This window comes from Carica papaya, chromosome 3, assembly GCF_054855325.1.
Source record: "Carica papaya isolate Zhongbai chromosome 3, ASM5485532v1, whole genome shotgun sequence".
Classification (NCBI taxonomy): Eukaryota; Viridiplantae; Streptophyta; class Magnoliopsida; order Brassicales; family Caricaceae; genus Carica; species Carica papaya.
Window position 1 is genome coordinate 7,701,361 of NC_142311.1, and position 26,341 is coordinate 7,727,701.

The following is a 26,341-nucleotide window of genomic DNA, read 5'->3' on the forward strand; positions in this document are numbered from 1 at the left end:
TCAAAGTGAAAAACGACATTTTCAACATGGTATTTTTAGTAGCTTCTGCCATTATGCAAAAAAAAAAAAAAAAAAAAAAAAAATTAAAATTAATATATTTATTAGTTTGAAGTGTTAATTTAATACATGTCAAAAAATTTAATTTTTTATTTGAATTGGTTTAAGTTATCGTTAAGATTTTGTGATGATTTGATGAAAGAGAGAATATTTTAAAGATCTATAAGAAGAAAACGGGAAAACAAGATAGGAAGAATAATTGGCTGATTTTTATTCAAATTATTCTGGATACTTTTTACAGCGAGAAATGAATCTTTGTAGTTCTTACAACCAGAACAGGATTTTTATATGCATCAAGTTGATACATTTCGAAAGTACATATACTTCCTAGAATAAACTTGATCAAGAGGCAGTTTCTGAATGCCTTCAAGATCAACTTACTAGTCTACATTGTGAATGATGCAGTTTCTGTATTTCTTCAACAGTTTGTACAATTTTGTCGCAGTAATAGAGGAAGAATGAAATCACTTCATCATCTTTTCAAACCAAGAACATTTCCCACCAAAACCGGCCTAGTTTCCTCCTCCAAACCAAATCCCCTTGAAACCCATTTCATATCTCTCATTCACTCCTCCAAAACCATCTCTCAACTCTGCCAAGTCCATGCACGGATCCTCCGCCACTACCTCTTCTCCAGCAGCTGGGTTACCACTCAGTTGATATCTTCATCCTTTCTGCTCGGTTCCGTGGATCACGCGCTTTCTGTCTTTCACAATTTCGATGAAAAGGGTTCATTTGTTTTCAATGCTTTGATTCGTGGGTTAACGGAGAATGATCATTTCGAGCGCTCAATTTCCCATTTTGTTCTCATGTTGAGGCTGGGAGTAAAACCTGATAGGTTAACATATCCTTTTGTGCTTAAATCGGCTGCTAATTCGGGGTCTGATTGGCTAGATAAGTGCCTTCATTGTGTGGTTACGAAGTCCGGGTTTGAGTTTGATTCGTTTGTTCGTGTTTCTTTGGTTGATATGTACGTGAAGGTCGAGAAGTTGAGGTTTGCTTTACAAGTGTTCGATGAAAGTCCTGACCGGAATAAGATGGAGAGTATTTTGCTGTGGAATGTTTTGATTAATGGGTTCTGTAAAGTGGGGGATTTGAAGAAAGCTACCGAGCTTTTCGGAGCCATGCCAGAGAGAAATGTTGGGTCTTGGAATTGCATTATAAATGGGTTTATGGCAAATGAGGATTTGAATCGAGCAAGAGAGCTTTTTGATCAAATGCCAGAGAAGAACGTGATTTCTTGGACCACGATGATTAATGGGTTTTCACAAAATGGAGACCATGAAATGGCGTTATCAATGTTTTCCAAGATGTTAGAGAAGGATATGCGGCCTAACAAGCTTACTGTTGTTTCTGCTCTTTCAGCATGTGCAAAACTTGGTGCCCTTCAGATTGGAGCACGAATTCACAATTATCTTGTGGACAATGGTTTCTGTGTGAACGGAGGCATTGGAACTGCTTTGGTAGACATGTATGCAAAATGTGGTAATATCGAGTCTGCTAGTTTGGTATTTGGTGAGACAAAACATAAGGATATTCTTACCTGGAGTGTTATGATATGGGGTTGGGCAATCCATGGACGTTTTGAACAAGCTATGCAGTGCTTCAGACAGATGATGTATTCAGGTTTCTCTTTTCTGTCTTCCTTATAATTCGATGACGATTTTGTTTTTATTCATTCAGGCACTGACCTTGCGACGTTTATAGGAATACAACCGGATGGAGTCGTGTTTCTTGGCGTACTAACTGCATGCGTGCATTCTGGGCAAGTAGATATGGGACTTAATTTCTTCCATAGCATGAAGCTCGACTATTCAATTGAACCCACCATGAAACATTATGCATTAATTGTTGATCTATTAGGCAGGGCAGGCCGGCTAGATGAAGCTATGAAATTCATTAGAAATATGCCAATAAATCCTGATTTTGTGATATGGGGAGCACTTTTCTGTGCTTGCAGAGCGCACAAAAATATTAAGATGGCAGAAGTAGCCTCAGAGAGGCTAATGGAGCTTGAACCTAAGCATCCTGGGAGCTATGTTTTCTTGTCAAACATTTATGCTGCAGCAGGAAGATGGCAAGATGTGGAGAGAGTGAGAATGTTTATGCAGGATAGAGGAGTCGGGAAAGATCCAGGGTGGAGTTATATTGAGGTGGATGGTCAAGTGCATAGCTTTGTTGCTGGCGATCAATCTCATATGAATGTAAAAGAAATATACATGAAGTTAGAGGAAATCATGTCTAGTGCTAGGGAAAGAGGATACACGCCAGAAACTGGATGGGTACTCCATAATATTGAAGAAGAAGAGAAAGAAGATGCATTAGGAAGTCACAGTGAGAAGTTGGCAGTCGCTTTTGGGCTCATTAGTACTTCTCCTGGCGTGACCATTAGGATTGTGAAGAACCTTAGGATCTGTGGGGATTGTCATTCTATGATGAAATATACTAGTAAGGTAAGCCAAAGGGAGATCGTACTTAGAGATATAAAGCGATTCCATCATTTCAAGGATGGGATCTGTTCCTGTGGAGATTATTGGTGACATGATGTGGTGAATTTTTGGCCCTGGGTCTTGTTCAATTGCTATTGCTGTTTGGATCTCCATAAAGTCAAACGGAGGCTGTCTCATTTTAAATTCGAGAAGAAGTGGATGAAGTTTGATGGTTTTTAGGAGTTCATCAAGAAGTGGTGGTTTTACTCCTTTCCTGAGGAGATGGTCTCCAGAAGGTTAAACTATGTTAAGATGAAGATCAAATCCTAGAGCAAGATGCTTTGGGGTCTTTTAAGGAGAAAAGAGACAATATTTTGGCAGAAATGTATTGATTAATGCCTGTGAAGTGGATAGGAAATTGCAGATTCTTACAAGCAGGAAAGCAGTCTTTTGCAAATGGAGCTGCCTACTTTGATGTTATGGAGGAACTTGCTTGGAGACAGTCGTCCAGTTTCTGGTTTATTTTGCTGCTTATCAATTCCTTACTGTGATTGAATGGATTAGTTTATCTCTTAACAGACAGAAAGAAGGCAGAAGCTTGGATTACCACCTGAAGAGCCTGCAGCTGCAAAACCATCTGCCCCTAATGTGGAGGAGAAAAAGGTATAGGGTTGTCCAAATTATAACTTTTTATAGATCAAAAGATCTTACTTGCAGACTTAAATTTATGTAACTAAACTTCTGCTCAAAATATCTTAAAAGACTTATTCTTTTGGCTTATGTAAGTAAAAACAGTAGTTATTGAAGCCACATTAATGAACTCCATTTAATGATGCAGTGCTGCTTGATCTAATCTAGTTGGTATACTTTTTATTTCAAAAAAAAAAAAAAAATGACGCAGTGCTGCTTGAGCTGAGCACTGTAGGATCAATATTTTTAAGTTCTTGCTGCATCTAATTTGCAGAGCCTGTTGCCTGTCCGGCCTTCCAAAAAGAAGCAAATGCACAAGTCCTTATGGTCATTTTATCAAAGTCACAAGGTAAATACAATTGTTTATCCATCATCTTGATTATCATGGGGCTGTTAGAACTTTCAGAATCATGAGGAGTCCATATAGGCTACATTTGGTAGTGAGGTGGGAATTTTTTTAAAAAAAATTGTTTTGATTACTGTAATTAAAACCTTATTATTATCCAAAATAATATTAGTTTTTGGTAAATTATTTTTAATAAACTATTATCGAGATATTGTACAAAATGTTTGTGTTTGTTAAAAAGTTTTAGAAATATAGTTAACATAATGGTATGTATTTAGAAACAATTTTTCTTTTTAGAAATTGGATCATGTTTATATATTCCGTATTAATATTTGGGATGATAATGTATATATTTAGCAAGTAATTAAAACTCTATAACATTTTCTTTGCTTTTTATGTAACAAATCTTGTTTTAGAAACCCACTATATAGTAGCTAAATTTGTTTTTCCCAATTGAAAATTTTGAAAAAAGCAATTAATAATGTATTACCAAACACAATTTCTAAAAGCTACCAAAAGAACTTTACCAAACTAAGCCATAATATCCTAAGTGATGCTTTGCCTGTTGTTACCCTTTTCCCAGTCAGCATTCCTGTAGTAAAATGTTGTTGAGTCTGTTAGTAGCGTAAGATCATAACATGGCGACCTTTGAACAAAGGCCAAGGCCTTAGTTAGAAGAGCTCTATGGTTGCTGTTTTACTTGTCTTCTCATTTCAGAGACTATACATTTTTTTTTTTTTTTAATATAAAAAAAGTAGCAATATATCATAAAAGAGAGAAGAGGAAAATATAGAGGAAAAGAGGATAAGTTATCTTTTAGAAAAATTTCTGAATTTCATCTACATATTGGTCTAGAAATATTTTTTATTTTCACCTACATAATGGAAAATAATTGTAAATCATCCACACAATAAAAAATAATTTTTTTTCTCTATTTTTCAAGAACTAACCTCTGAGAAAAAAAGAGCAGGAATTCCATTTGTCATTTGGAAAATTAACACTGGGAAGTTTGCTTATAAGAATCGTTTTTCTTTAGTAAATATATTCTGTTTTATAAATTCACGTAAATGTGGTTTTACAGTGTAAAAGTAGATTTCACCCAACCACAGTAGTATTAGATCATTGAATTCAAAGTATCTAGAATGTTTTTATTTTTAACTTGTGGTAAAATGAAGTGAAACCACAGTACTTAAATTTCTTGCCTCGAAGAAAACAAGAAAAAGAAAAACTGTCATGGTTGACAATTTTGGCAACCTTTTAAATTTCTTTGCCTTAAAGAAAACAAGAAAAAGAAAAACTATCATGGTTGAGAACTGGAGAAGACACAGGACTCCAGTCCTAAACAGGATCAATACTTTTTTTCCAATCCCACATGGATCTTGCCTCAGTAAATGCCTTTTATTGTGTATCATTTTGAAAAGAAAATGAAGAAAATAGTTCCCATTTCATGATACATCTTTAGATTGTCCCACTTTCCTTTTTTTGAAAAATGTAATTACTGAGAACACCAAAACATGTGGATTGCACAATGTTTGTCAAAACAAAAGTCATACACTGAAGTTCACTGGGCCATGCTTGTATTCTTTATCTGGCTGGCTGCGCATGGTGGCTTGCATAAGTTGACAAACAAAACAGGTTCTAAATCTACTGCTTGTGATAAACTCTTCTCCTTGAACTTACATCTGTTTGTGTATGTACGTATATGGAACCTTCTTCTTGCCTCTCTTCATATGTTTTTGCTGTTGATGACTATAAGGTGATGATTCCAGCCATGGGATGTCTTTTATGTTATGTGTGTATACGTACATGGAACCTTCTGCTTGCTTCTCTTTATATATTTTTACTGTTGATGACTAAAAGGTGATGATTCCAGCCATAGGATGCTTTTTGTGTTGTGTATAGTGGTTAAGGGAAAGGTCGCAGCTAGTGTATATTTGATTCTGAATGCATTTTAATGCTCGGTTTCTTCACAAGTAAAATTAAGCAGTTGGGTATGAACCGAAACCCTCAGGTTAAAAATCTGAACATTTATTTGCTAAGTTATAAAAGGATGAAATTGTTATGAATGTTGCAGATAATGTTTTTCACGCAGTCTTTTATGATGAATCAATATTTTTCATGTTTTTAAATAAAATTTGATTGATTAGTTTAATAAAATAAAGCTTTATTTATTTAGTTATTTTTAAGGGCCCCTAAAATCCTTAACAATTTGGAAAAACTTATTAATTACTCAGACGGCATTGTTGTATACATTTAAATATATCAAGTTCCAAAGTTTGATAATTTACAAATATTATTTTTGTCTTTGTTTTGTTATAATTCACTTTTAAGTTAAAATTGATTATATCATGTTGTATTTTTTTTTAAAAAAAAAAAAAAAAATTATATTTTATTTTATATCTCAATCTGTATTCTTAAAATATACTGTTATCTGAAAAAATTCACGTATAATGATTTGGTAGAAAGATGATTAGTGGGGGTAATTAATTCCTGTTTATCTGTTAAAAATGTTAAATAAATAAGTTTAATAAAATTATTCATGGCTTTTCACCCCTTGATTTTTATTAGATTAATAAATATTTTATATACTTATTTAATTATATTTATTCAAACAAATTTAACGAAATTATAAACTGGGTTTCTTTTTTTTTTTTTTACACTAAAATAATGTTATTTGATATAATTTGTTATTTTTTAAATTTATATTTCATATAAATTAATTAAGAGCCATAATAATTAGTAATTAAGCGGGAGATACATTAAGATAATCAGACCTCATAATTCCTGGACTAATAAAATCAATTATTATTGTTTTTAAGACCTCTAATCTTTCTTTTTTTATAGAGAAAAAAAAAATTAAGTTTCAAATATTTATAATCATAAATCAATCTTTAAATTCATTTTTTAAAAAAATAAAGTTTACAAATTATGGTAATAATCTAAACAAATTTAACAAAAACAATTAATTTATTATTTAAATCACAAAACCGGTAATAATAGAAACTAAGAATGAAAAGAAATATCCAATAATTATTTTTTTAGTATTAAACAGAATAATTGTATTTTTAAATTATTTTTATTTCCCTCAGAATTTTTTTTTTTTGTTTTGTCGTTTATTAAAAATTACATTTTAAAATAATTTTATAAATTTTAAAAATAAACTAGGCAAAAATAAAAAATAAAAACTGAAATACATTATTGTTATCATCATATTAACAACGCGTCATTACTTGACCGCAATTTTAACATCCTCCGTCTAACCGTGCCGTCACTTTAGCTCCTCCTCTGAGAAGAGAAGAGAACAGGGAAGAAGAAGAAGAAGAAGAAGAAGAAGAAGAAGAAGAAGAAACTCTACCATCAGACTAATTAACCTCACTAACCTTCTGAATCTCTCTATATCTATTTGCATACGTGTACAAGGGTTTACTATATCTATAGATCAATCTTTGTAATGGTGAAGAAGCGGGTACCGGAATGGCTCAACAGCTCGCTTTGGTCCACCACTCCATCTCCCAACAACGATCGCGTTGCACACTACTCCCCCGCCACCTCCTCTGCATCCTCCATCGCCACGGTCGAGGCTACGCTGGACCCGCCGGTCCCGCTCCCTCCTCCTCCTGCTCCTCCAGTTCAAGCACCGGCTCCAAAAACCGATTCTAGGGATCCACGAAACGACAGCAGTAACGGAAATGATAATAATGGTGATTCTGTAGGACCCTCCCCCGATGATATTTCTCGCCAGGCTCAACTCTTATCTGAGGTCAAGATTGCCTGCTAACTCTTTCGAAAATAGAAGCAGAAACTACTAGTTTTCTTCCCTTAAAATTTTGTTTTATGTTTTCTCTTCCGTAAATCTTGTGGTTTGCATTTTGTTAGCTGTCGAAGAAGGTGATAAATATTGGGGAATTGAGGAGGATAGCGTCGCAGGGCATACCTGATTCTTCTGGAATTCGCTCTACTGTTTGGAAGGTATTCATTTGTTTCCTTTTTTTTTTTAAGAATTTGTTTTCCCTTAAAAGAAGGGAATTCTCTGTTTATTGTTATAATTACTTTCGGGATTCATGTTGTGGCGCTGTTTGTTTTACGACAAAAGTATAAATTTACGTTAGAATCTTATAATTCTGAATTGCTCTTTACTGAGTGAGCTTAATTTGTTTGTTTTTACCATATTGATCTGTTGGGATCTTTGAATCAAAGTATAACTTTAAGGCCTTGTCTCTAGTTTTACTTTGTTTGAGTTGACACCTAAGTATAAATCTCAAGTTAGCTAATTGATTGTTCCAGCTCTTACTGGGTTATCTGCCTCCTGATCGTTCACTTTGGTCTGCTGAATTGGCTAAGAAAAGATTGCAGTACAAGCATTTTAAGGAGGAGCTTTTGATGAATCCTGTAAGTAATATTGTCATTGAGGCAGCATACTGTTCCTAGTCCAATTCTAAGTGTTATTATTTTATTATTTTTTATCTTTTCTAGTTCAAGTCTAAGATTTATTTTAGTTTTCTACTTTTCTTAGTATTTCTTATTTCTAGTTAGATCCTTAGTTTCTTAAGATTTCCCATTCCTAGTTGGATTTTTGTTACAAACCTTCTAAAAAAACTTATTTATAACAGTTCTAGATATAACTTAAATACAATTAAACATTATTCTTTAAAGTTTTAGCCTTTGTTGTATGGAATCTAAGCACATTTGATCTTTCCGAACAAAACTTCAGCTGCACCGGTCATTAAAATTTTTTTAGTACTTTAGCTCATTTGCATATGATTCTGGTTATTTTTAGTCATCTACAGAATGTTATACAGAACATGGTTAAATTCTGGAGCTCAATTTTGTATGTATAAACATGCTTCTGCTTTTGATTAATGATAGTTCGGAGTTTGACATCAATTTCTGCTGAAGCATAATGAGGCTAAAAAAATTATCAATGGAATATAGATTTGGAAGAGAGAATTTATTAATCAGGCACCGAGGGGATGCCACTGGAATGCAAGATCTTTATGGAAAAGCAATGAAAAAATTATCTATTGTCCCCTAGATCATCACTATCTACAAGATTAAGCCATTTTAACCAAATACACAGGGTCTGCAACTGTGAAATGCTAATTCTATGAAAGGGAGAGCAAGTGACCTCAAAAAGTCTTCTTTTTCTCTTTTTCCTCAAATCCGCTACAAGAGAAAAGTTGTTTCAGCATAACATGCAGACCATGAATAATGATATTTCAATCTTTCATTGACTGCTATGAATTTTTGCCAAAAAGTTTTTTTCCTGCATCACTTCTGTTGATAAATGGAACCAACTAGGATGTTGAGCCATCACAACTTTAGACTTGCAGGTAAAATCACACTCGCCTTAGAGAATCTTGTGCTTATGACCTCCTTCTCTTCATCTGCTTTCTTCCCATAACTTTTCTTGAATTAAATTGTGGTTTAGATGGTGCAAATTTATGTTTATGTTATTAGCTGAATTGACAGGTGCTGAGCTCCTGTGTTATATGATTCAGTATTACATCCTTATATGTTCTATTCTGAGGCCAGTTGCTTAGGTAAATTGACAGGGTATCTAGGTTTTTATTTTAGAGAGTGAAAATTAGTATGATTCCAAACTTCACATGAGATGCATATGAATTTCTTTTTTTTTGGCTCTCCTTGTTTGTTTTTGTGTAAACGTATTGGATTTCTAAATCTTTTTGTGGCTAGTTAGTCAGAAATCGCAAGGAGGTTGGAAAACTCAAGGGCTGATAATGACGAGTCAAAATCTGCAAGCAGTGGCATACTTTCAAGGGCAGAAATAACTCATGACGAGCATCCTCTGAGCCTAGGGCAGACCAGCATTTGGAATAAGTTTTTTCAGGTATCATATTCAGCAAACTTGAACATGAGTTTCAGGGGCCATACCTGAAGGAATTACTAGTACCTAATGTTCTAGTCATATGTTCTTGTAGACTAGGGTATGTCATTAGTTCTTGGGACCTCTAGGGGAATATTTGTGCTTTATGCTGTTGTCTGGCATTAAAATGGTATTAAAGTGCATATATGCAGTTTGTGAGATATCTAATCTCAATTTTTGCATTCTTTAGGACACAGAGATCATGGAACAAATTGATCGAGATGTAAAACGCACTCATCCTGACATGCATTTTTTTTCCGGGGAATCAGCATTTGCAAAAGCTAATCAGGTGTTTTTTGGTTCCTTGTTTTGTTTTAGTTATGTTTTGAGTTATTTGGCTGACTGACGTGCTCACTTTCAGGAGGCTTTGAGGAACATATTGATTGTTTTCGCAAAGTTAAATCCAGGAATCAGATATGTTCAAGGGATGAATGAAATTTTGGCCCCCCTTTTCTATGTATTTAAAAATGATCCGGACGAAGTAAATGCAGTGAGTATAGCTTTTCTTTGTTCCTAATATGGGGCATCTTTTCATTATGATAATATTTTTATCATAGCTGAACAAAAAAATTTAGATTTCCGCCTTTACAGGTTGAAGTACATAACAAGCACATTTGGTTTCAAAAAGGAGTTATTTTTTACGCTCCAGGCATTAGTAGTAGATTATTATCATTCAACTCTTACTCTGCCCATGGAACATATTAGTGGCCCTTAGAATGGATTCCTTGACAATGTTCCCATTTTTCCCAATATACATCCTTACTAGCATCGTCTGGGTATCTCAATTGTCATCAATCAGCAATTACCATCTTGGATTTTCCATTAAAAGCTCATTATGTTTCCTAGATTCCGGTGCAACTGCCTGGTATAACTATGTGTCGGAGTATTTTGGCTTGATAATTTTCATGATAAAAAATACAGGGCTCAAAAGTGAAGCCAAAAAATTGGATACGGATATTTGGATTCATTTTATACAAAAGATAATAAAAGGGATGTAAGCTAAGCTGATGTTATATACATAGCAATATACAATCTTTTGTTTAAAAAGATAGCTGATTCATGTTTTTAGTTAAAGTTAAAAAAATATTAATAATTAGTAATATATACCTGAATTGTTGTTTGTCCTAAATTTAGATATTGAAGAACATGCATTTCCATTTGTGTGTTAATTTTTTCAACTCCTAACCTAAGAGTCTTTATCATCATCTTCATATTATCATATATTATTATCTGTAGTTCTAGATCATCAAGCATCTGACATGTATGTTGTGTTGGATTCAGATCCCATATATTATAATCTATTTCCTAGGACTTTTTCCCTGGCTAGAGATGAAGGAACTTTGCTCGGTGGGTATGTTCAGTTTGTTGCTGCTGGGATCTTTTTCTTATTTGATTGTTTCGAAACCTAAATGACTGAGAGGCTGTTGAGTTCCTTCATTCACTGTTCTCTTGCCTAGGTGCAGTGGACCCTAACATAATACTTGTAAGGTTTTTGGTCAAATGTATACCATTTGTCCAGAATGAGGTTGTCTCTAGAATTCCTTGGAAGCAAAGTTGGAACTATAGCTCCTCTATACCGACTTCTCTTATGCTTGTTAAGCTGTTTGGGGAAGAATTTTAACTTTAGAAAATTTTGAGAAAGAGGGGTGCAATCCTAGTTAATTCCTCGTGATTGTGCTTCCGAGACTATGAATCCCCAACAGCCTCTTTTTAGTATACGGAGGTTGTGGAACTCATCCTTCGACCTTCTTAACTTGTCCTGTTTAGTTGTTGGCTCTATGACAAATGAGATCTGGGCATAATATAGAAAATGTTTTGAGAGCATTTGCTCTCTTGTTCCAGAATTAGAGATCTTTAGTTCCAGACCTTGAATATTTTCTTAAATGTTCACCCTCTCACTTATGGAGAGGAATCAGGGAACATCAGAGAAATTTTGAGACTTTTGAATCTTAGATTCTTTTGTAATTGGATGGCACCCACTTGGTGCTGTATTATTACAATTCTATCTTTTCTTTTAAAAAAAGAAAAGAAAGGAGATAAAGTGGCTTGGAAAGTTATATGGGGGATAAGTTTCGTTTATGAAATGATTAAGTTAGGTGACTAATCATCCAGAAGCATAAGTTGAGAAAAAAAAGACTGAAATGATTGTTTATATTTTAACAGACCATCTCAGGTGAAACCTTACTAGTCAGGAAGCATGGATTAAGCACAAATCTACCACTATTTTGTGATAAAAATTTAATTTCTTCACAAGAAATGAGGGAAAAATAACATTCAAACTCTGACGGTTTTAATACCATGTGAAATATTACCTAGCCAAAAATTTAAGTGGATAAAAAAAGATCCAGTCTTATCATTTCTATTCGAACTGTTTTGATTGACAACTATGGTGACTTATGGGGTAAGCAAAGGAAATGAAAGAAAATATTATTCTTTGTCCTTATTCCTATTTTCAGTTTGTTGTTGTTTAGGAGCTTTTGCATTCATACTATTTGTTATTTGTGGACGAGTTCTTTTAGCTAGCTTGATTGATATGGTGGTCAGGGGGTTTTTGCTGGAGTCGTCTATGCTTGCTACAGATCTTGGCTTTGGTCATTGGTTTTTGAATCTTCCGTTTTTTGTTTTTTGTTTTCGTTTTCTTTTTGCTTTGTTTTTGCATTAGAGGATATCTTGTGCTCCCTTTTGTACTTCCTTCCTCATTGGTAATATTTAAAATAATATAATAATAAATGTATAAGAGTACTTGTCATTGCTTGGGATCCCACAAAAGATCTTGGAAAAATGACCTGTAACGGTAGGCTGACCACAAGAAATGTTATTCAGGTTTTTAGGACTAATTGAGTGGAAATAACCAGTAACGATAGCCTGGTCATGGGAAACTGTATCTCTCTTTTGATTATATTTGACCATCTTGTAGTATGAAACAGGTCCAAGAACATGACGAGGGACCAGAAAAATGCTAACCCCATGTCTGCTCATCAGCAATACACTTGCACTCTCCCTGGAAAAATGGAAACTTTTTCTCTACAAAACGATTTCAAAGTGGAATATGCAACAACAAAAAACTGTTTCTGCAGTGGATAACAAAAATAAATAAAACGGCTATCTAGAATTTCTAGTAAGAATAAGTTGTAATTGTTGTATTTTTATTTTTATATTTTCTAAGAAGAGAAAGTATTTTGGTTTTTATTTAAATAATCTCGGCATTTTGTTCTTCCCTTTTTGATTATTTCATTTTAATATATACTTTCATTTGCATATCATTTCTCATTTTAAGCTATGCAGGCCTCTGCTGAAGCAGACACATTCTTCTGTTTTGTTGAACTATTAAGTGGATTTCGGGATCATTTCTGTCAACAGCTTGATAATAGTGTGGTGGGAATACGATCTACGATTACGAAGTTGTCGCAGCTTCTCAAGGAGCACGACGAAGAACTTTGGCGTCATCTTGAGATCACAACAAAAGTAAGATACAGTCTCATAACACATCTTGCATTTTCCTGCCAGCTGTCATATTTTCTCTGACTTTCTCTTGAATTATTCCCTCTTGATATAAGCATCAGCTCAACAACTAGTGCCCTATAAATAGCTACATTTTCTAGTTTAAATGGTTATCCTAATTAAATATCAGATTCGGACGATTACACAGAAAACAAGAATCTATTATTTGTTTAACCTGTGGGCATGAGTAACTTGTTATCACTCAATACTTGATTGCTTAGTCAGAACTATAATGTGTTGATATATGATGTACATAGTTTGCAGCGATACATGGTGTTAAAATTTGAATTCTGGAACTTCAGATGTAATTTGAGGCAGGATGTTTTTCAGTAATAAGTTTGATTAAGTTCTAGCTAGGTGTTCTGCTGTCTAGTTGCTATTGAGCATTACCATATTGGTGACCTTCCTCTAAACATATCATTTTCCTTATTTGTCTAAGGAGTTATTATTGCATATGTAAAGGAATAAATAATGATAGAGAAATGTGAAAAGTTTGCCCTGCTCTAAGTTTTCAGTCCTTTGGTGAATCAGTTTGTCTTAATTACTTAAATTATATGCTTAATGTATCATTTTGTCTTAATGACTTACATTATATGTTTGGCAGATCATTTGCCTCAATGACTTAACTTATATGTTTCATGTATCATTTTGTCTCAATGACTTAAATTATATGTTTGTCAGATCATTTACCTCAATTACATATTACATGTTTGAAACTTGCAGGTTAATCCCCAGTTCTATGCATTTAGGTGGATTACTCTCCTATTGACTCAAGAATTCAATTTTGCTGACAGTCTTCACATTTGGGACACCCTTCTCAGTGACCCTGAAGGTCCTCAGGTAGAATTATTGCTCTTTTCCTTCATTAGTTTGTTTGAGGCGGGTTAGTGGATGTGGTTAACCTGGGAATCTCAGTTAGAGTATTAAGCATGTCTTTTATATACTTTCAGGGCTGTTGGATAGCTGAACCGATATGTGACATAGGCTTAGGTGGAAGATAAATTGGGGAAAAAGGAATAAGTGACAAAATGAACATTAGTACTATAAAATCTCATTCTAACAGTAAATTCTTACAATATATTCAACTCAAATTTGATTTAAAAATCCTATTTGAGGCACTTTTATAGATATTATAGTCTCTCAAACTTCTACCCGTACTTGAACACAAAGAACCTACTAGAATATCATTTTAGTTTCTTTGGCTTCCTATCATGTATTTATCTGATTTAGTGATGTTTATGTCGATGTAGGGCCCAAAGGTTCCCTTTCACCAATATGATAACTTTAGATACTCAACCTTTAGAGAATGAGTGGTGGATGTACTTTCATGCTAAATTAGGTTTACAATTGAACTTATAATTTTTAAAGCATGCTGACCAATCAAATAGAGGAAGCGATTACCAAAAGAAAAAAGGAAAAAAGAAAGTCCAATAGAGGGACTGTTTTTCAAGAGATCGTGTTACCTGAGGATGAAATGATGTGGAAAGAATGAAATGGATGGTGAGAAACTAACAAATGTTTCAATATTGCAGGAGACTCTCCTTAGAGTTTGCTGTGCAATGTTGATTCTCATAAGGAGGCGCCTGCTTGCCGGGGATTTCACATCTAATCTGAAGCTTCTTCAGAACTATCCCCCAACAAATGTCAGTCACCTTCTCTATGTTGCGAATAAGTTGCGTACTCAATCCCCAGGCTAATTTATTAACCATGCACTTCCTTTTTTTTTAACTTCTTTTCATTTTCCCCTTAGTCTTTTTCATTTCAAAATGTAATTTTTTTGTATATTACTACTGGTTGTAAATGTTTGTTGCGAGTGACAGCTAAAATGCAGGGAGTAGCTTCTTCTCTTACATTTGTTTTCAAAAATTATTTACTGTTAGTTTAACAGAATTGCCACGCATTTGTTTTATTCAGATTGGTGAGATACTGCTTGGGGATTATGATATGGTTTTATATGGTGCTTAATGTTTAGTTAATTGTGAAGCATTTTCAGATATTATTTAATCAGGAAGCTGAAGTGTACTTGACTGTACCATGAAATAAGAAGGCAGAGAAAGATGTATCATTTATTGCTTATCTCTGTTTAAAAAAGCAGTTACTAGGGAAATGAAGAATAGCAAATATTAACGCTATCCTTGATCTTTGATAATCTTCAAGCTCTTGGCTATTTTATGTGCGTGGTTATTTAGGGCATAACATTAAAGTAATGGTTTTAGTAGGGTATATAATGAAGTGATGATGGCAAAGGATTTTCTTATTTTGCTCGTATATTTACCTCCCTCTTTTTGGTTTCTTCAATCTTTGGAAGAATGGTAAGTCGGTGGTTAGTTTTTATGTTGTCTTTGATCGTTTAAATTGTTTTGCATTATTCGGGTGCTAGATATGCAATTCATATATAAATTGCAATTTCAACATTCAAAATTAAGGCTGTGTTTAAAATGAATTACTCTTGTATTTTTACTTAAAAACTATCTTCAATTTAATTTAAAATATGAAAATTAAATTAGAAGGTAATAAAAGTTTGTATTAAGAAATTTGTAGTAAAATTGAAATAACTGAGCTTAATTAAACTAAAACTCACATTTATTGTTTCCATCCTATATTATTTTTTAAATTCGAAATAACCTTCTCTTGATTACTAGATTGTGAATTTTGAATGAATTTTATAAATAATGTTTATATTTTCAAAATTTTGCATGCAAGCATTTAGAACTTTAAATTAGTTTGCTTTTTATTGCAAGTGTTACTCGATTATTCATATACATGACGAACCTAACATCCATATGATTTGCCATTTTAAATTTTTAGTTTGTCAAATCCACCGCACTCAATGATATACCAGAGTCCACCTCAACTGGTACGAAGGGTAAGCCAAATAAGGCTGGCCAATTCAGTAACAGCACCTTTTGCCGATAACATATTATTAAAGCATGAATATGAGAATTAGGCATTTCCCTTTCTGCCTCAAGTCCTGGACTATCTCATAGGTTTCATATCTCAGCACTAAAACATTGATACATCAATAGAGCAAATTTTGTGAGGAAAGAATTACTATCTGGTTTGTTCCAACCATTCAATCTGACGTAGTCTTGACCCTAAATGACATGTAGGGCTTTTCTACCATCTATTTGTGAGCTGATCCCATGTCAAAATCCCAGTAATTGAATAGTCGTCAATTTAAGTAACCCAACCAAGAGACCTAAGAGAAAAGCAGACATACAAAACTTAAACAGAAGCCATATTTATAACATAAATAAATAAAGCTAAAATTCCCGTCAGTATTAGAAGATAACATAATTGAATCAATAATATTGCGGTGTTCAATGACGCTAACAAAACCAATCAACAATACAACTGCTATATTTCTTGAGGGGCCTAACTAGCTATGAAAGATAGATTAAAATTTATATGGTGAAATTGACTTTGCTTTACAATCTACTTCTCGATTAGGATAAAAACACCAAGGCATTTGAAGTTATCATCTCTGAGGCAAGGAATTGGAACTCCCTATAACTTAGTGTTTAGAAGGTTCCAATCTTGGGAAGACTCTGAATATGGGTAAATAAATAAATAGCATATACAAAGTATTACCTGAATAGTAGAGCAAGGTCAAGAAACCCATTTCTTCATCCAATATGGTGCATAAGGTTCAGGAATGGCCTTATAACTACACCAACACAAAACTGCAGTGAAAGCCTTATCTTCTCGCCGAAGTTGCTGTTGAATTTCTTCTAGTTGAAGGTTCTAAGTCATGTGCCCCTTTCTCCAACTGATTGTCCAAAATTTCCAAAACATTCCCTGGAGGGCATCTATCAGCTGGGTTTTGGGTTGATGTTTGACAGAAACATTCAGGCCAGGAATTTGTATAGAATGATTCAGGCGAAATCCGCTTGTGAGGCCCACCAAAATTTGTCTTTAGCATGACACGCCTGACTGCTTCTTCAAAACCAGACACATGACCATTCTCTCGATCAATGAAAATAGGAGCAAGAGCTTTTCTGTCAGGTCTGATAGTAGTCCGGAAGCCATAATAAAGACGATGACCAAGAAGATTATTGGCAAAGTTGCTTGGTCCATCATATGTTGGCATGAAAATGTCAGAAAGAAGACAGACCATGTAATCCACTGCAGACCCTAACAGCCCTCTCGTGTTCGTAACTAGCTCTTCTGTGGGGTCCACTGAACTGTGATTTTCAAGGCGAGGGAACAAGGAGCGAAATGGTTTCATGAACCGCTCGCCACCAAAGAGCTCACCAGCCGCCAGGTATATCCTGGTGGAATTATCAAATCCCATAGCCCGTAAGATAAGACCGACCTGCAGCAAAAGAAAAAAAAAAGCAATATGATGTCAATGTATTGAACAACCTCTTTAGCAAAATGATATTCTTGAAAAATCATTAGAATATTTCAGATGCAATACTTAGTATTTACACAGAAGTCTCTCTTTTTCCAGTCTTAACAAACTCAACCAATGTTAATTCAAGCGCTTGTGTTGTGTTCAAGCAACAAAGAAAGAGATTTTTTTTTTGAAATATCAAAGAAAGAGATAAACATTCAAAATAAAGAAACTCACCTCTTCTGGGGTTAGCGGACATTTCCCAATCGCCCTTCTTTCATTATAAACAAGCCTTTTCTCTGCAAAATTTTCTTCTCGGTACTTCCGCAGTATACTCTGCTCTTTTGGGGTAAATATGTCAAAGCACCTGTAGAAGTTATTCCTTTGTTATCATTTCTTTTTAAATAGTTATTCCTTTGTTATCAATGTGGTTAAGCTGTGGTTAAGCTAGGTCAGATTACTTAAAATTTCACCTGAAACCAAAATTTTTCAGCTGGACAATATAAGAACCAGAAATTTACATTATAAAGTATAAAATGGAAATTGCTTACACAAAGAGGGAAAGGAAGCAGTTAAAGTTTGTTTTTCGTCCGCTTTTTATCTTTCAGAAACCTTTCAGTTCATCCTTTTTGGTGATGATGATGACTATAAGCTATGGTTTCTTAATTTCTTTTCCATTTCAGGAAAAAAAAATAGAAAAAAATATTTAAAAACTGTTTAAATTGATTGCAAAAAGATGAAGATATAGATGCAAAGTTTCTACCGATGAAAATGATCTTATTCTGCTTTGCAGAAAAGGTAAAGCACAGCAAGCTAAGGAAGGAACTCAATCAGTATTCTTTTTATGTCTTGCTTACTTGGAAAGATCCATGTCATGAAGCATAAGACATTGCTTATCCGTGTTATGGAGTGTAAGGCATTGCTTTCCCAGCTGAAGAAGATGCAAGTAAAATCATTATAAAGTGATCCCAAGGCTCTTTTGGATTTGATATTCAATATGTAGGGCTAGTTTCTGACATGGCAAGTATATTCAAAAATATGAAACAAATCTAGTCTTTTAACTAATTTTCTAAGTGGTTCGGTGCATATATCCTTGCAAAAATTTGCTAAGATCAGTTTCTGAGTTTTCTTTTGAGTCTCTTGTAACCAGCCTTGCAGCAAAAATCTTTTATTGAAAGAGAAAAAGCTTTTCTCATAAAAATATTATTGAACAGGGAGAAGTTATTAGAATTGATACTGAGAGGTCAGGATATCCTCCAAACAAAAAACAGAAAATAAAATGTATCAGGAAGAATAGACACCCAATCCCTTTCCGAAGAAGAAAGGGACAAAAGAATCAACATGGACCTTAAATAAATAAAAATTTCAGGTTCTAATCTTAATGGGTTGAAACAAGTACAAAAGAAACGTATATTGCAATTATAACATAAACTTAGCAGATCTATTGGATAAAACCTACCAAAGACATCCATGATTAGTAGAGAAAATAGCCCCTAGATTTTTTTACTATTCTTATTTAAGTCAGTAATTGTGTGATTCATTTAAGTATGTTATTATTATTTGATAGAGCATTCAAAAAAACGGGAGTTATGGGTTTCATCAGTGTTATTGTATTCTTAAAATATATTGTGTTGTTACTCAAAAGGAGTAACAACACATTTGAGTAATAACACTGTTGTTACTCATCAGTGTTATTGTATTCTTATTATTCCACATTTGGCAAGCTGCATAGCACAAGAAAACTTTGATAACTTATGTCTACTCCATAACACTCAGCACAGTCCCATTTTCTGCATTATAATGGGGGAAAAAAAACGAAAAGTGAAGAGGCACGAAAAAGTATATAAAAAAAAAAAGATAGATGCACAAGAACATACCCTGCAAATGCCAGCATGTCCATTTCAAAACGAAGATGTATTGACATGAAGTGGCCTTGTGCGCGGAGTTTCTCAACTATCGACTCACTTAGCTTCATAATTTGTGGCTTAAACCTCAAAGCATGATAGTTAACTCTGCATCTCAATCGTTGATATTCAGGGTTGTCTATTTCTTCAGCTAAGCGATGTGAAAATGGAGTAAGATAAATAGCACCATGCTCCTTCATTTTCTCCAGCGCAGTTTTTGTATACCAGTTAATAGGGGCATCTCGAGGTGGCCGAAGCTGAGCCAAGGGAACAAGAAGAATTGGAGGAACCAAAAAGGAAAAGCCACAATTTTAAACACAATTTTTGTTATATGAAACTATGTAAGTTCCACCTGATAAGCTTTTAACTTCTTGGTTTTCCCATTCTTTCGAATTGCTGGAATGAATTCGACAATCCTTACATCATATCTCAGCGTCTGGATAAAATGCTCAACATCATAAATACCTTGGAAGCCACTGCAAGGTAAAGAGAATATCACTGCATTTAATCCCATGAGATCTGGTAGATATCAGAAAGAAGGAACCAACAGAAGTTGGAAAAATAGGAAGGATATTTCTTCCCTAATCCACCATGCACAATCAATACTTTCTAATGACAAGTTCATAACAAAAGGGGAAAGCAATTAGCACATGGAACACAGCAGAAGATTGATGTTAACTTCTGGAGGATCCACAGCTCATTCTAGTTTTTTTCCAGTACATAAAAAGAAATACAATGGATGAAGAAATAGAAATATAACTCAAAAGTTGGCGTCTCAATTTTGTATTAACATTTCCAATCTGGTTTATCTTCCTTGTTATTTTTTTCGGTTTTCTCTGCACTGGAGGATAACTCAACACAACCTTGTCTCTTCTTTTACTCTCTCTCGCTCTCCCTCTCTGAATCTCTATCTTTCTTCCTCCAGACCATCCTCTTCTAGTCTGTCTTTCCTCTCGCTCTCATGTCAGTCTCTACTCCTCAGAAATTCCTAGTCATTGAGCATAAGGCTTTCAAGATTGCTCTTGATAGTGGAGCACATGACTCAGTGAAAGTTGTCTGAGAGTGGTAGAGGCTCTAGATCCTCCATTGTCTTTGAGGGAACTATGACGACCGCCTCGTCCATTCTTGAGTTGCTACCCAAAAAAAAACATGAAAGTCCTTGGATGAGGGCATAAAGTGAGGGCAAAACTCTTTGTAGCTGGCACTGGGGTTGGAAAGAGGAGGTAAGTTCTTGATCCACATTGAGCCTGTAGGGGATTCACACAAGAGAATCTTCATTCCTGAAGGTTTGAAGGTTGATGGTTGGTGTCAAGTCCTAAAAGCCCTTGATGAGGGTGGGGAAAAAGAACTCATATTTGTTATTTAATAAATGTATCACACCTTGATCATAAGTCCAAAAAAGAAAAAAGCACTCATATTTGTTATCCCCTTGATGAGTTCTTTTTCTAACAAATATGACATTGCACCTTTGCAATGGGGATTTTGCGTGGGCATTTATTATCCCCTTGATAAGTCCATGAAAGCCTGATGTCACACCTTGATCATAAGTCCAAAAAAGAAAAAGAACTCATATTTGTTATCCCCTTGCCACCATGTGGGTCAGTGACAAGGAAAAAAAATAAAAACGCTTTTGAAAACTTTGCTTTTCCTTTTAGTAGAGTTAGGGATTTGTAGTTTTTGTACAGTGGTCATCCTCTATTTATGATGAGCATCTGGGAAACCTCATTGAGATTTTGACAATTAATATTTGACTAGCGAGTAATTGTTTTTGTTTCGTATCTAGCTATCATCAAATTGGTGCTTTGATTATACATTTCTTATCCTTTTTTACTCTCAACATATACATCTAGGCTAACTGAATGGTTTAGAGAGCTCAGACCTAATCAATTTTTAAACTCGCTTTTTCCAGTTTTCGTTGGTTCTAGAGAGCTTCCAAAGACCAAAGAGACTAGCCAACTAAAGGCCATTTCGTTCATACGAAAACAAGGAATGTGATCATCTGATAAACTTCCTAAAACCAAGGGATGTAAGAAAAATAATGTGTCGGAAATTCATATTGTCCTCCTGTTCTCACTTCAAACTATGATTAAGAAGTCAAAGTTCGAAGTTCAGTCTGCTGATTTTCAAGGAACACGACTATCTGCCACACTTCCAAAACCAAGGGATGCAAGATCAACATTAATCAGAAGTCAAAAGTTCTTCAAATTGTCACTTTAAACTATGAGTAGAAATCAATGTTTGAAGTTACAATGCCCTAACTGCTTCTGGAAACAATGGAAGGAAAAAACCTAAAGAAAGGAAATTTACCAAAGTGCTACCTCATCTAGTATTTTGCAGTTATTTTCCATTCTTTCTTTAGATAAAGCATCAGCCAGTAACCACAGTCAGGAAACATAACTGAAAAAAACTGAACAAAACTATTCCAAGTTACTACATCTATGGAACAGATGCAAACCATAGAAAACTTAAGGACAAGTACATTAAAAATATGATACCTGTCATCATGCCAGAACGAATTTGCATCCAACTCGGGCAGCACGAGTGTAGCATTCATGATTCGGGCAGCAAGCACAGCATTACAAATCTACGATATCCAGAATGCCATCCATTAGTTTATTGCAAATAATTCCTTCAAATAGGTGGCACCTTCAGAGCCAATTCAAGCTTTTCAAGCTTCACCAAACGCATTGTTTGAAATTTCTTTGAAATACATCTTAATATACATGTGAAAAAGAAGCAGTAGAAAGAAGAAAACTGTAGCAAATTTATAGGCATCCAAGTGTAACTGATACCAGTCAAGATTAAGAAAAAAAAGGAGCATGAACAGGACAAAATTGAGATTATAGCAAGAATAAAGTACAGACCGCACTACGCTGCTGATTCAGACCACCATTACAACGAATGCGGAGATAACCGTTGCTCTCTTTTGGAGGAGCTGCCAGAATGAGAAAAAGGATAAATTTCATATTCAAAAATCTTCTAAACCTAATCAGTCACTGTTACAATATGATCTCATAATCTTTATCATAACATGGTTTAATATTTATTGGAATTGTCTGCTGAAGACATGAGAACTACACACGAGGCCAGTCTGATCGTGGAGCTGATGATGGTCTCCAACCACCAGAGTTGGCACTTGCCCAAAGTTCCTCTACATTGATCTGCTTCAAAGTTAAAACAAAAAGAATGGCCAACCATCAGATTAATCAACAATGATAAGAAAAAACTAGAGATGAGAAGACAGAATTCAAGATGTACGCAGGCATGTTCATTCTCCATGCATATTAATTTGCATACATGCATCATTCATTAGTTGCTTGTATATCTCAAAACAATGACACTTTTGAGCTTATACAATTAATAGTTTTTGTACACTGCAACAACAAGAAACAGAATTACAGCTGCCCACTAATTTGAAAAGGAAAAGATAGGAGACCTCGTTTGAAATCCCTATCACTCACCATATGGCAACAACTAATGTAGCATTTTTATTTCTTAATTGGCAGAATAATGAGATAGTAACAGATATAGAGGGAAAGTTCAGTTCCGTAGACATCAAAGTGCACCTGATGCTTCAAATCTTGCAAAGCATCACTTCCGTGTTCAGAAAATGCAATGATTTTAAACAACATTTTATATCCGTAAAGCCACAAGACAAGTGGGATTCCTTGGTAAATTTTAGCTTTATATCTGAAAATTTATCTGAAATGTCGAAGAACTATTTCATTGTTTTCTCCCTTGTTGCTTTTATTTGATGCATCTGCTAAGTGCTCATTTCTATGTCACTAGGTGATTGGACTTCTTCATTTGCTTTTAAAAGATCTCCTATGAGACCACAAAGCTGTCATAACTTGACTGCCTCCATCTGCAAGGCAGATCTTCATTCAGTTCTCAAAGGAAAAAAATGTAATATGCTAATAACATTCATTAACTCTGGTGAATTAGTGGCATATAGCTGAAATGCATTTGCCATTACGAGAATGCAGTGATTTGAAATTAATTTCGTTGTTATTGTTTTATTTATTAACAACTGATAATTTGATCTTTTTCATCCGAAAAAGAAGAAGAAAGTGGACTATTTGAAGTATAATTTACTTACTTTATTAGCTGAATGTGATTTCAGTTGACCCAATACAGTATCTAGATCCCAGTGGAAAACACTGAAAATTACTCATCTACTGCAATTACTCCCGAATAAATAAATTCACCTATGCGACCAATGAGAAACCTTAAATTTAAGTAAAGAAATAACAAAATAAAATTATGATAGAAAGGCCTTTTTTTCTAATAAATGTGTATTTCAGGTTTCTTAGAAAATTTCAGCACCGAGTAATGAAAGATGCGAGAATCAGGCTTTCAATTTCTCCCGTTTCGGTTATCTGACGAACCAAAGAGAATTAAAAGGAAAAACCAGCGGCTTATACAACCGCGTTCATACTAACCTCCGACGGACCGCTCGATCCGCGATTCTCACTGGTAGTTGCCGAGAAGAAAAGCGAAAGAGTGCAGATCAAGAGAACGACAACTGCGATGCCAAGCTTGACTAACATACCTTTAACTCCCGCACCTTGCTTACCGTGCAGCCGATGGTGACCTAACCTGCAACAAATAAAATAATGTTCAATCTCATACCAAATCTCAAGGTGAAAAACAAGCTGGAAATGAAGACTTTCCTATCCAGAAAAACCGGAGAAGAAAGATATGGCGTCTCGATTGTACCTCCTCATTGTTTTAGAGGACTGGATTGAACGCTTTGTGGAAGGAATTGCTGGTGTTGCAGGAAAATGGAGATCTAAGTCAATGTTACAGAGGTTCTATTCCTCCCTTGCTTGTGACGTGCTGTGTGTGTTTGTAGCTAAAGTGCTTAGAGAGAGTGAAGATGTAAAATTTGGTAATGAAGCTCGGTTTCTTGTGACTGACAGTTGGGTTTCCTGGGGGCCGGTACAGCCCGTATGTGCGACGAACCGACTCGAACCCCCTTTTACCCGATCCGACCCATCTTCAACCCGTTTCCATAATAATGCATTATTATATTTTTTGAATTACGTAACTTTTTGAGTGAAACATAACATAATTCTTTTAGAAGGATGAGCCGGATTCTTTGAAAAGCAATATCTAACTTAAAATTGTTTAGTAATTTACAATAAATATTATCATATAAATTTAATATTATTATAAACTGTTCGAACAATTCTAAGTAAGCATAATACTCTGATATAACCCTTTAAAAAATATCAATCATAAGCGATTTGAAATGTAACTTGAAAAAAAATAAGTTTTGATGCATAAAAGATAAGAAACATATATGTATGATAATATTAGTTTTTCATGTTATATTATGTTTATTTAGTTTTTTTATTTACCACACGTAGGTTCATAATTTTTGTTTATATTATTTTTTTGTTTTTTTAATTAATTAATTATTAAAATTTTAATAATTTTTTTAATTAAGTTAAAATAACACGTTTTTTTTATTTTTATTTTTTATTATTAAAAAATTCTACTGCTGACTAAAATTTTTATTATATATAAGAATATAATTTTATCTCTCTTCTATATTTTTATTTTTTGACGAAGATAAACTATTGGTTAAGAGATATTATTATAAATTCTTCTTTTTTAGTGTTATAGGTCGCTTCTCAAATACTTATTTGTCTCAAAATAATTTTATCTTTTTTCTTGTTGCATTATTTGAAAGCTTGAAATATCAATCAACAAGCTCTTAGAATTTTACTTGCAAAGTAAAGGGAGCAAATAAATTGCCACCTTTTTGCTTTTACATTACTTTATTTACATAGATTTGTCTAACTTATCTTTTTAATCAATTTTTTATTCAAATTATTTTCACAATATATTGTTTTTTCTAAATGGACATGCTAAATTTGTTTATGTGAAGTTGCTACGATAAAAATAAATTTTTTTTTTTATAATTAAGATAAAAGTTGATAAATTATCCCTTATATATTAAACGTTGGTTTGTTTAAATAAAGTACAAACATTTTTTTTATAATGAATGTATTATTTTTATTATTTTAGATAAGACATTATTTTATTTTAATTCAATTTATTATTGTTTTTTAAAAAAATTATATAATTCATTTGTTCATTTGTTCAACTTAATATAAGGGTAGAAAATGAAATTTTCTTTCATATTGTAAAGTTTTTATTACATTATATGTAACAACCAAGTATTTTAATTTTATTCTTATTATTTTTATTTTCCTTTTTTTTTGTATTTGAATTTTTTTAGATTTTTATTTAATTTAATTTGATTTAATTTAATTTAATTTAATTTAATAAAAATAAAAATAATAATAATGATAAAATTGGGTAAAAATATTATTTGGATTTAATTGAAATTGATTTTGAGCAAAAATGGGTGAAAATTTGGATTCTTGAGGTGTTTTTGAAAAGAAAATCAGAAATCGGAGGTCAAAACGCAATTTAGAAAAGTTGTGCCGCGTCAGCAGCCACGTCAGCGACCCGGTCAGCAGCCCTGGCCAACCAGGACACGCCGCGTGGCAAGGAAACGCTGACCAGGGGACGGGCCACGTGGGCGATCCACGTGCGCGCAATCGGACGGCCCAAATCCGTTCCCGCACACACGGACGGCCCAGATTCAATCAGGCACAGACGGCCCAGATTGCATCGCGATGGACGGTCCAGATTTAATCCCAATTAAATCGCGATCGAACGGTCCAGATTTAATCTTGATGAACGATTGAGATTAAAAAATAAATGGTATAAATAACCCCACCCACACCTGACCACAAAACCCTAGCTGCCAGTGCCTCGCCGGAGAAGAAGAACTAGACACCGGAGGAGCCCGCCGCCACACTGGGGAAGTTTTCAACCGCCGATCGAGGTAAATTTTTTCATCCTGGCTCGTTTTTTGATGCTGAGTCCGCCTATGGCCAAACCGAAGCCAAACCACCGGCCAAACGGCCAGAAAATGCAGCCGAAGTCCAGCGGCGCCGCCGCGACCTCCCTCTGTTTTTGCCCCCGATAAGGTCCTTCCCGGCCTCCGTTCGATGCAAATTTTATACCACTGTGATCACAGTTCTTTTCTCTACAAGTTGATCGGAGCCAAACATCAAAACGCGACTCACGTCGGAGGAGTCGCCGCACCTGAAAGCACCGCCGCCGGTAAGTTTCAGTTTTTCGTGATTTTTTGTTTTATCGCAAGGACCGATG

The 26,341-nt window shown here is 34.4% G+C and overlaps 3 protein-coding genes across 6 annotated transcripts; 2 read left to right on the top strand and 1 right to left on the bottom strand.

The window, feature by feature from the left end:
• The first annotated feature begins 176 nt into the window (after positions 1–176).
• On the top strand, positions 177–5,243 carry LOC110811941 (Tetratricopeptide repeat (TPR)-like superfamily protein). Of its 2 annotated transcripts, XR_015817687.1 has the most exons (3): positions 177–1,683; positions 1,765–3,149; positions 3,451–5,243. XR_015817687.1 is itself a non-coding variant. In XM_022038569.2 (2 exons), the coding sequence occupies exons 1-2, from the start codon at positions 516–518 to the stop codon at positions 2,595–2,597; spliced, it is 2,001 nt and encodes a 666-aa protein (XP_021894261.2). In that variant the 5' UTR covers positions 177–515; the 3' UTR covers positions 2,598–3,323. The 2 variants fall into 2 exon arrangements, 1 of the variants encoding a protein (XP_021894261.2); XM_022038569.2 differs by lacking the exon at positions 3,451–5,243 and having other exon boundaries at positions 1,765–3,323.
• A 1,517-nt stretch (positions 5,244–6,760) lies between these two features.
• On the top strand, positions 6,761–14,816 carry LOC110811961 (uncharacterized). Of its 2 annotated transcripts, none has more exons than XM_088215417.1 (9): positions 6,761–7,282; positions 7,399–7,491; positions 7,807–7,911; positions 9,221–9,370; positions 9,597–9,695; positions 9,768–9,896; positions 12,767–12,871; positions 13,631–13,747; positions 14,440–14,816. In XM_088215417.1, the coding sequence occupies exons 1-9, from the start codon at positions 6,974–6,976 to the stop codon at positions 14,602–14,604; spliced, it is 1,272 nt and encodes a 423-aa protein (XP_088071543.1). In that variant the 5' UTR covers positions 6,761–6,973; the 3' UTR covers positions 14,605–14,816. The 2 variants fall into 2 exon arrangements, with proteins under 2 accessions (XP_088071543.1, XP_021894287.1); XM_022038595.2 differs by having other exon boundaries at positions 6,762–7,282; positions 12,692–12,871.
• Positions 14,817–15,796: 980 nt separating this feature from the next.
• LOC110825238 (O-fucosyltransferase family protein) lies at positions 15,797–24,051 on the bottom strand. 2 transcript variants are annotated; one of them, XR_015817688.1, is made up of 10 exons: positions 23,867–24,051; positions 23,590–23,746; positions 22,230–22,308; positions 22,012–22,082; positions 21,643–21,731; positions 19,500–19,623; positions 19,121–19,404; positions 17,481–17,610; positions 16,499–17,222; positions 15,797–16,106 (listed from the first exon to the last, which is right to left on the bottom strand). XR_015817688.1 is itself a non-coding variant. In XM_088215418.1 (9 exons), exons 1-9 carry the CDS (start codon positions 23,872–23,874, stop codon positions 16,605–16,607), a joined length of 1,560 nt encoding a protein of 519 aa, XP_088071544.1. In that variant the 5' UTR covers positions 23,875–24,051; the 3' UTR covers positions 16,166–16,604. The 2 variants fall into 2 exon arrangements, 1 of the variants encoding a protein (XP_088071544.1); XM_088215418.1 differs by lacking the exon at positions 15,797–16,106 and having other exon boundaries at positions 16,166–17,222.
• Between the last annotated feature and the right edge of the window lie 2,290 nt (positions 24,052–26,341).

Coding starts and splice junctions, on each gene's coding strand:
- LOC110811961 (XM_022038595.2), top strand. CDS start 6,974: ATGGTGAAGAAGCGGGTACCGGAATGGCTCAACAGCTCGCTTTGGTCC. Junction 9,696..9,767: donor CATTTGCAAAAGCTAATCAG/GTGTTTTTTGGT, acceptor GCTCACTTTCAG/GAGGCTTTGAGGAACATATT. Junction 9,897..12,691: donor ATCCGGACGAAGTAAATGCA/GTGAGTATAGCT, acceptor TAAGCTATGCAG/GCCTCTGCTGAAGCAGACAC.
- LOC110811941 (XM_022038569.2), top strand. CDS start 516: ATGAAATCACTTCATCATCTTTTCAAACCAAGAACATTTCCCACCAAA. Junction 1,684..1,764: donor CAGACAGATGATGTATTCAG/GTTTCTCTTTTC, acceptor CGACGTTTATAG/GAATACAACCGGATGGAGTC.
- LOC110825238 (XM_088215418.1), bottom strand. Junction 22,083..22,229: donor TCCACGATCAGACTGGCCTC/GTGTGTAGTTCT, acceptor TCATTCTGGCAG/CTCCTCCAAAAGAGAGCAAC. Junction 19,624..21,642: donor TCGTTCTGGCATGATGACAG/GTATCATATTTT, acceptor TTTACCTTGCAG/TGGCTTCCAAGGTATTTATG.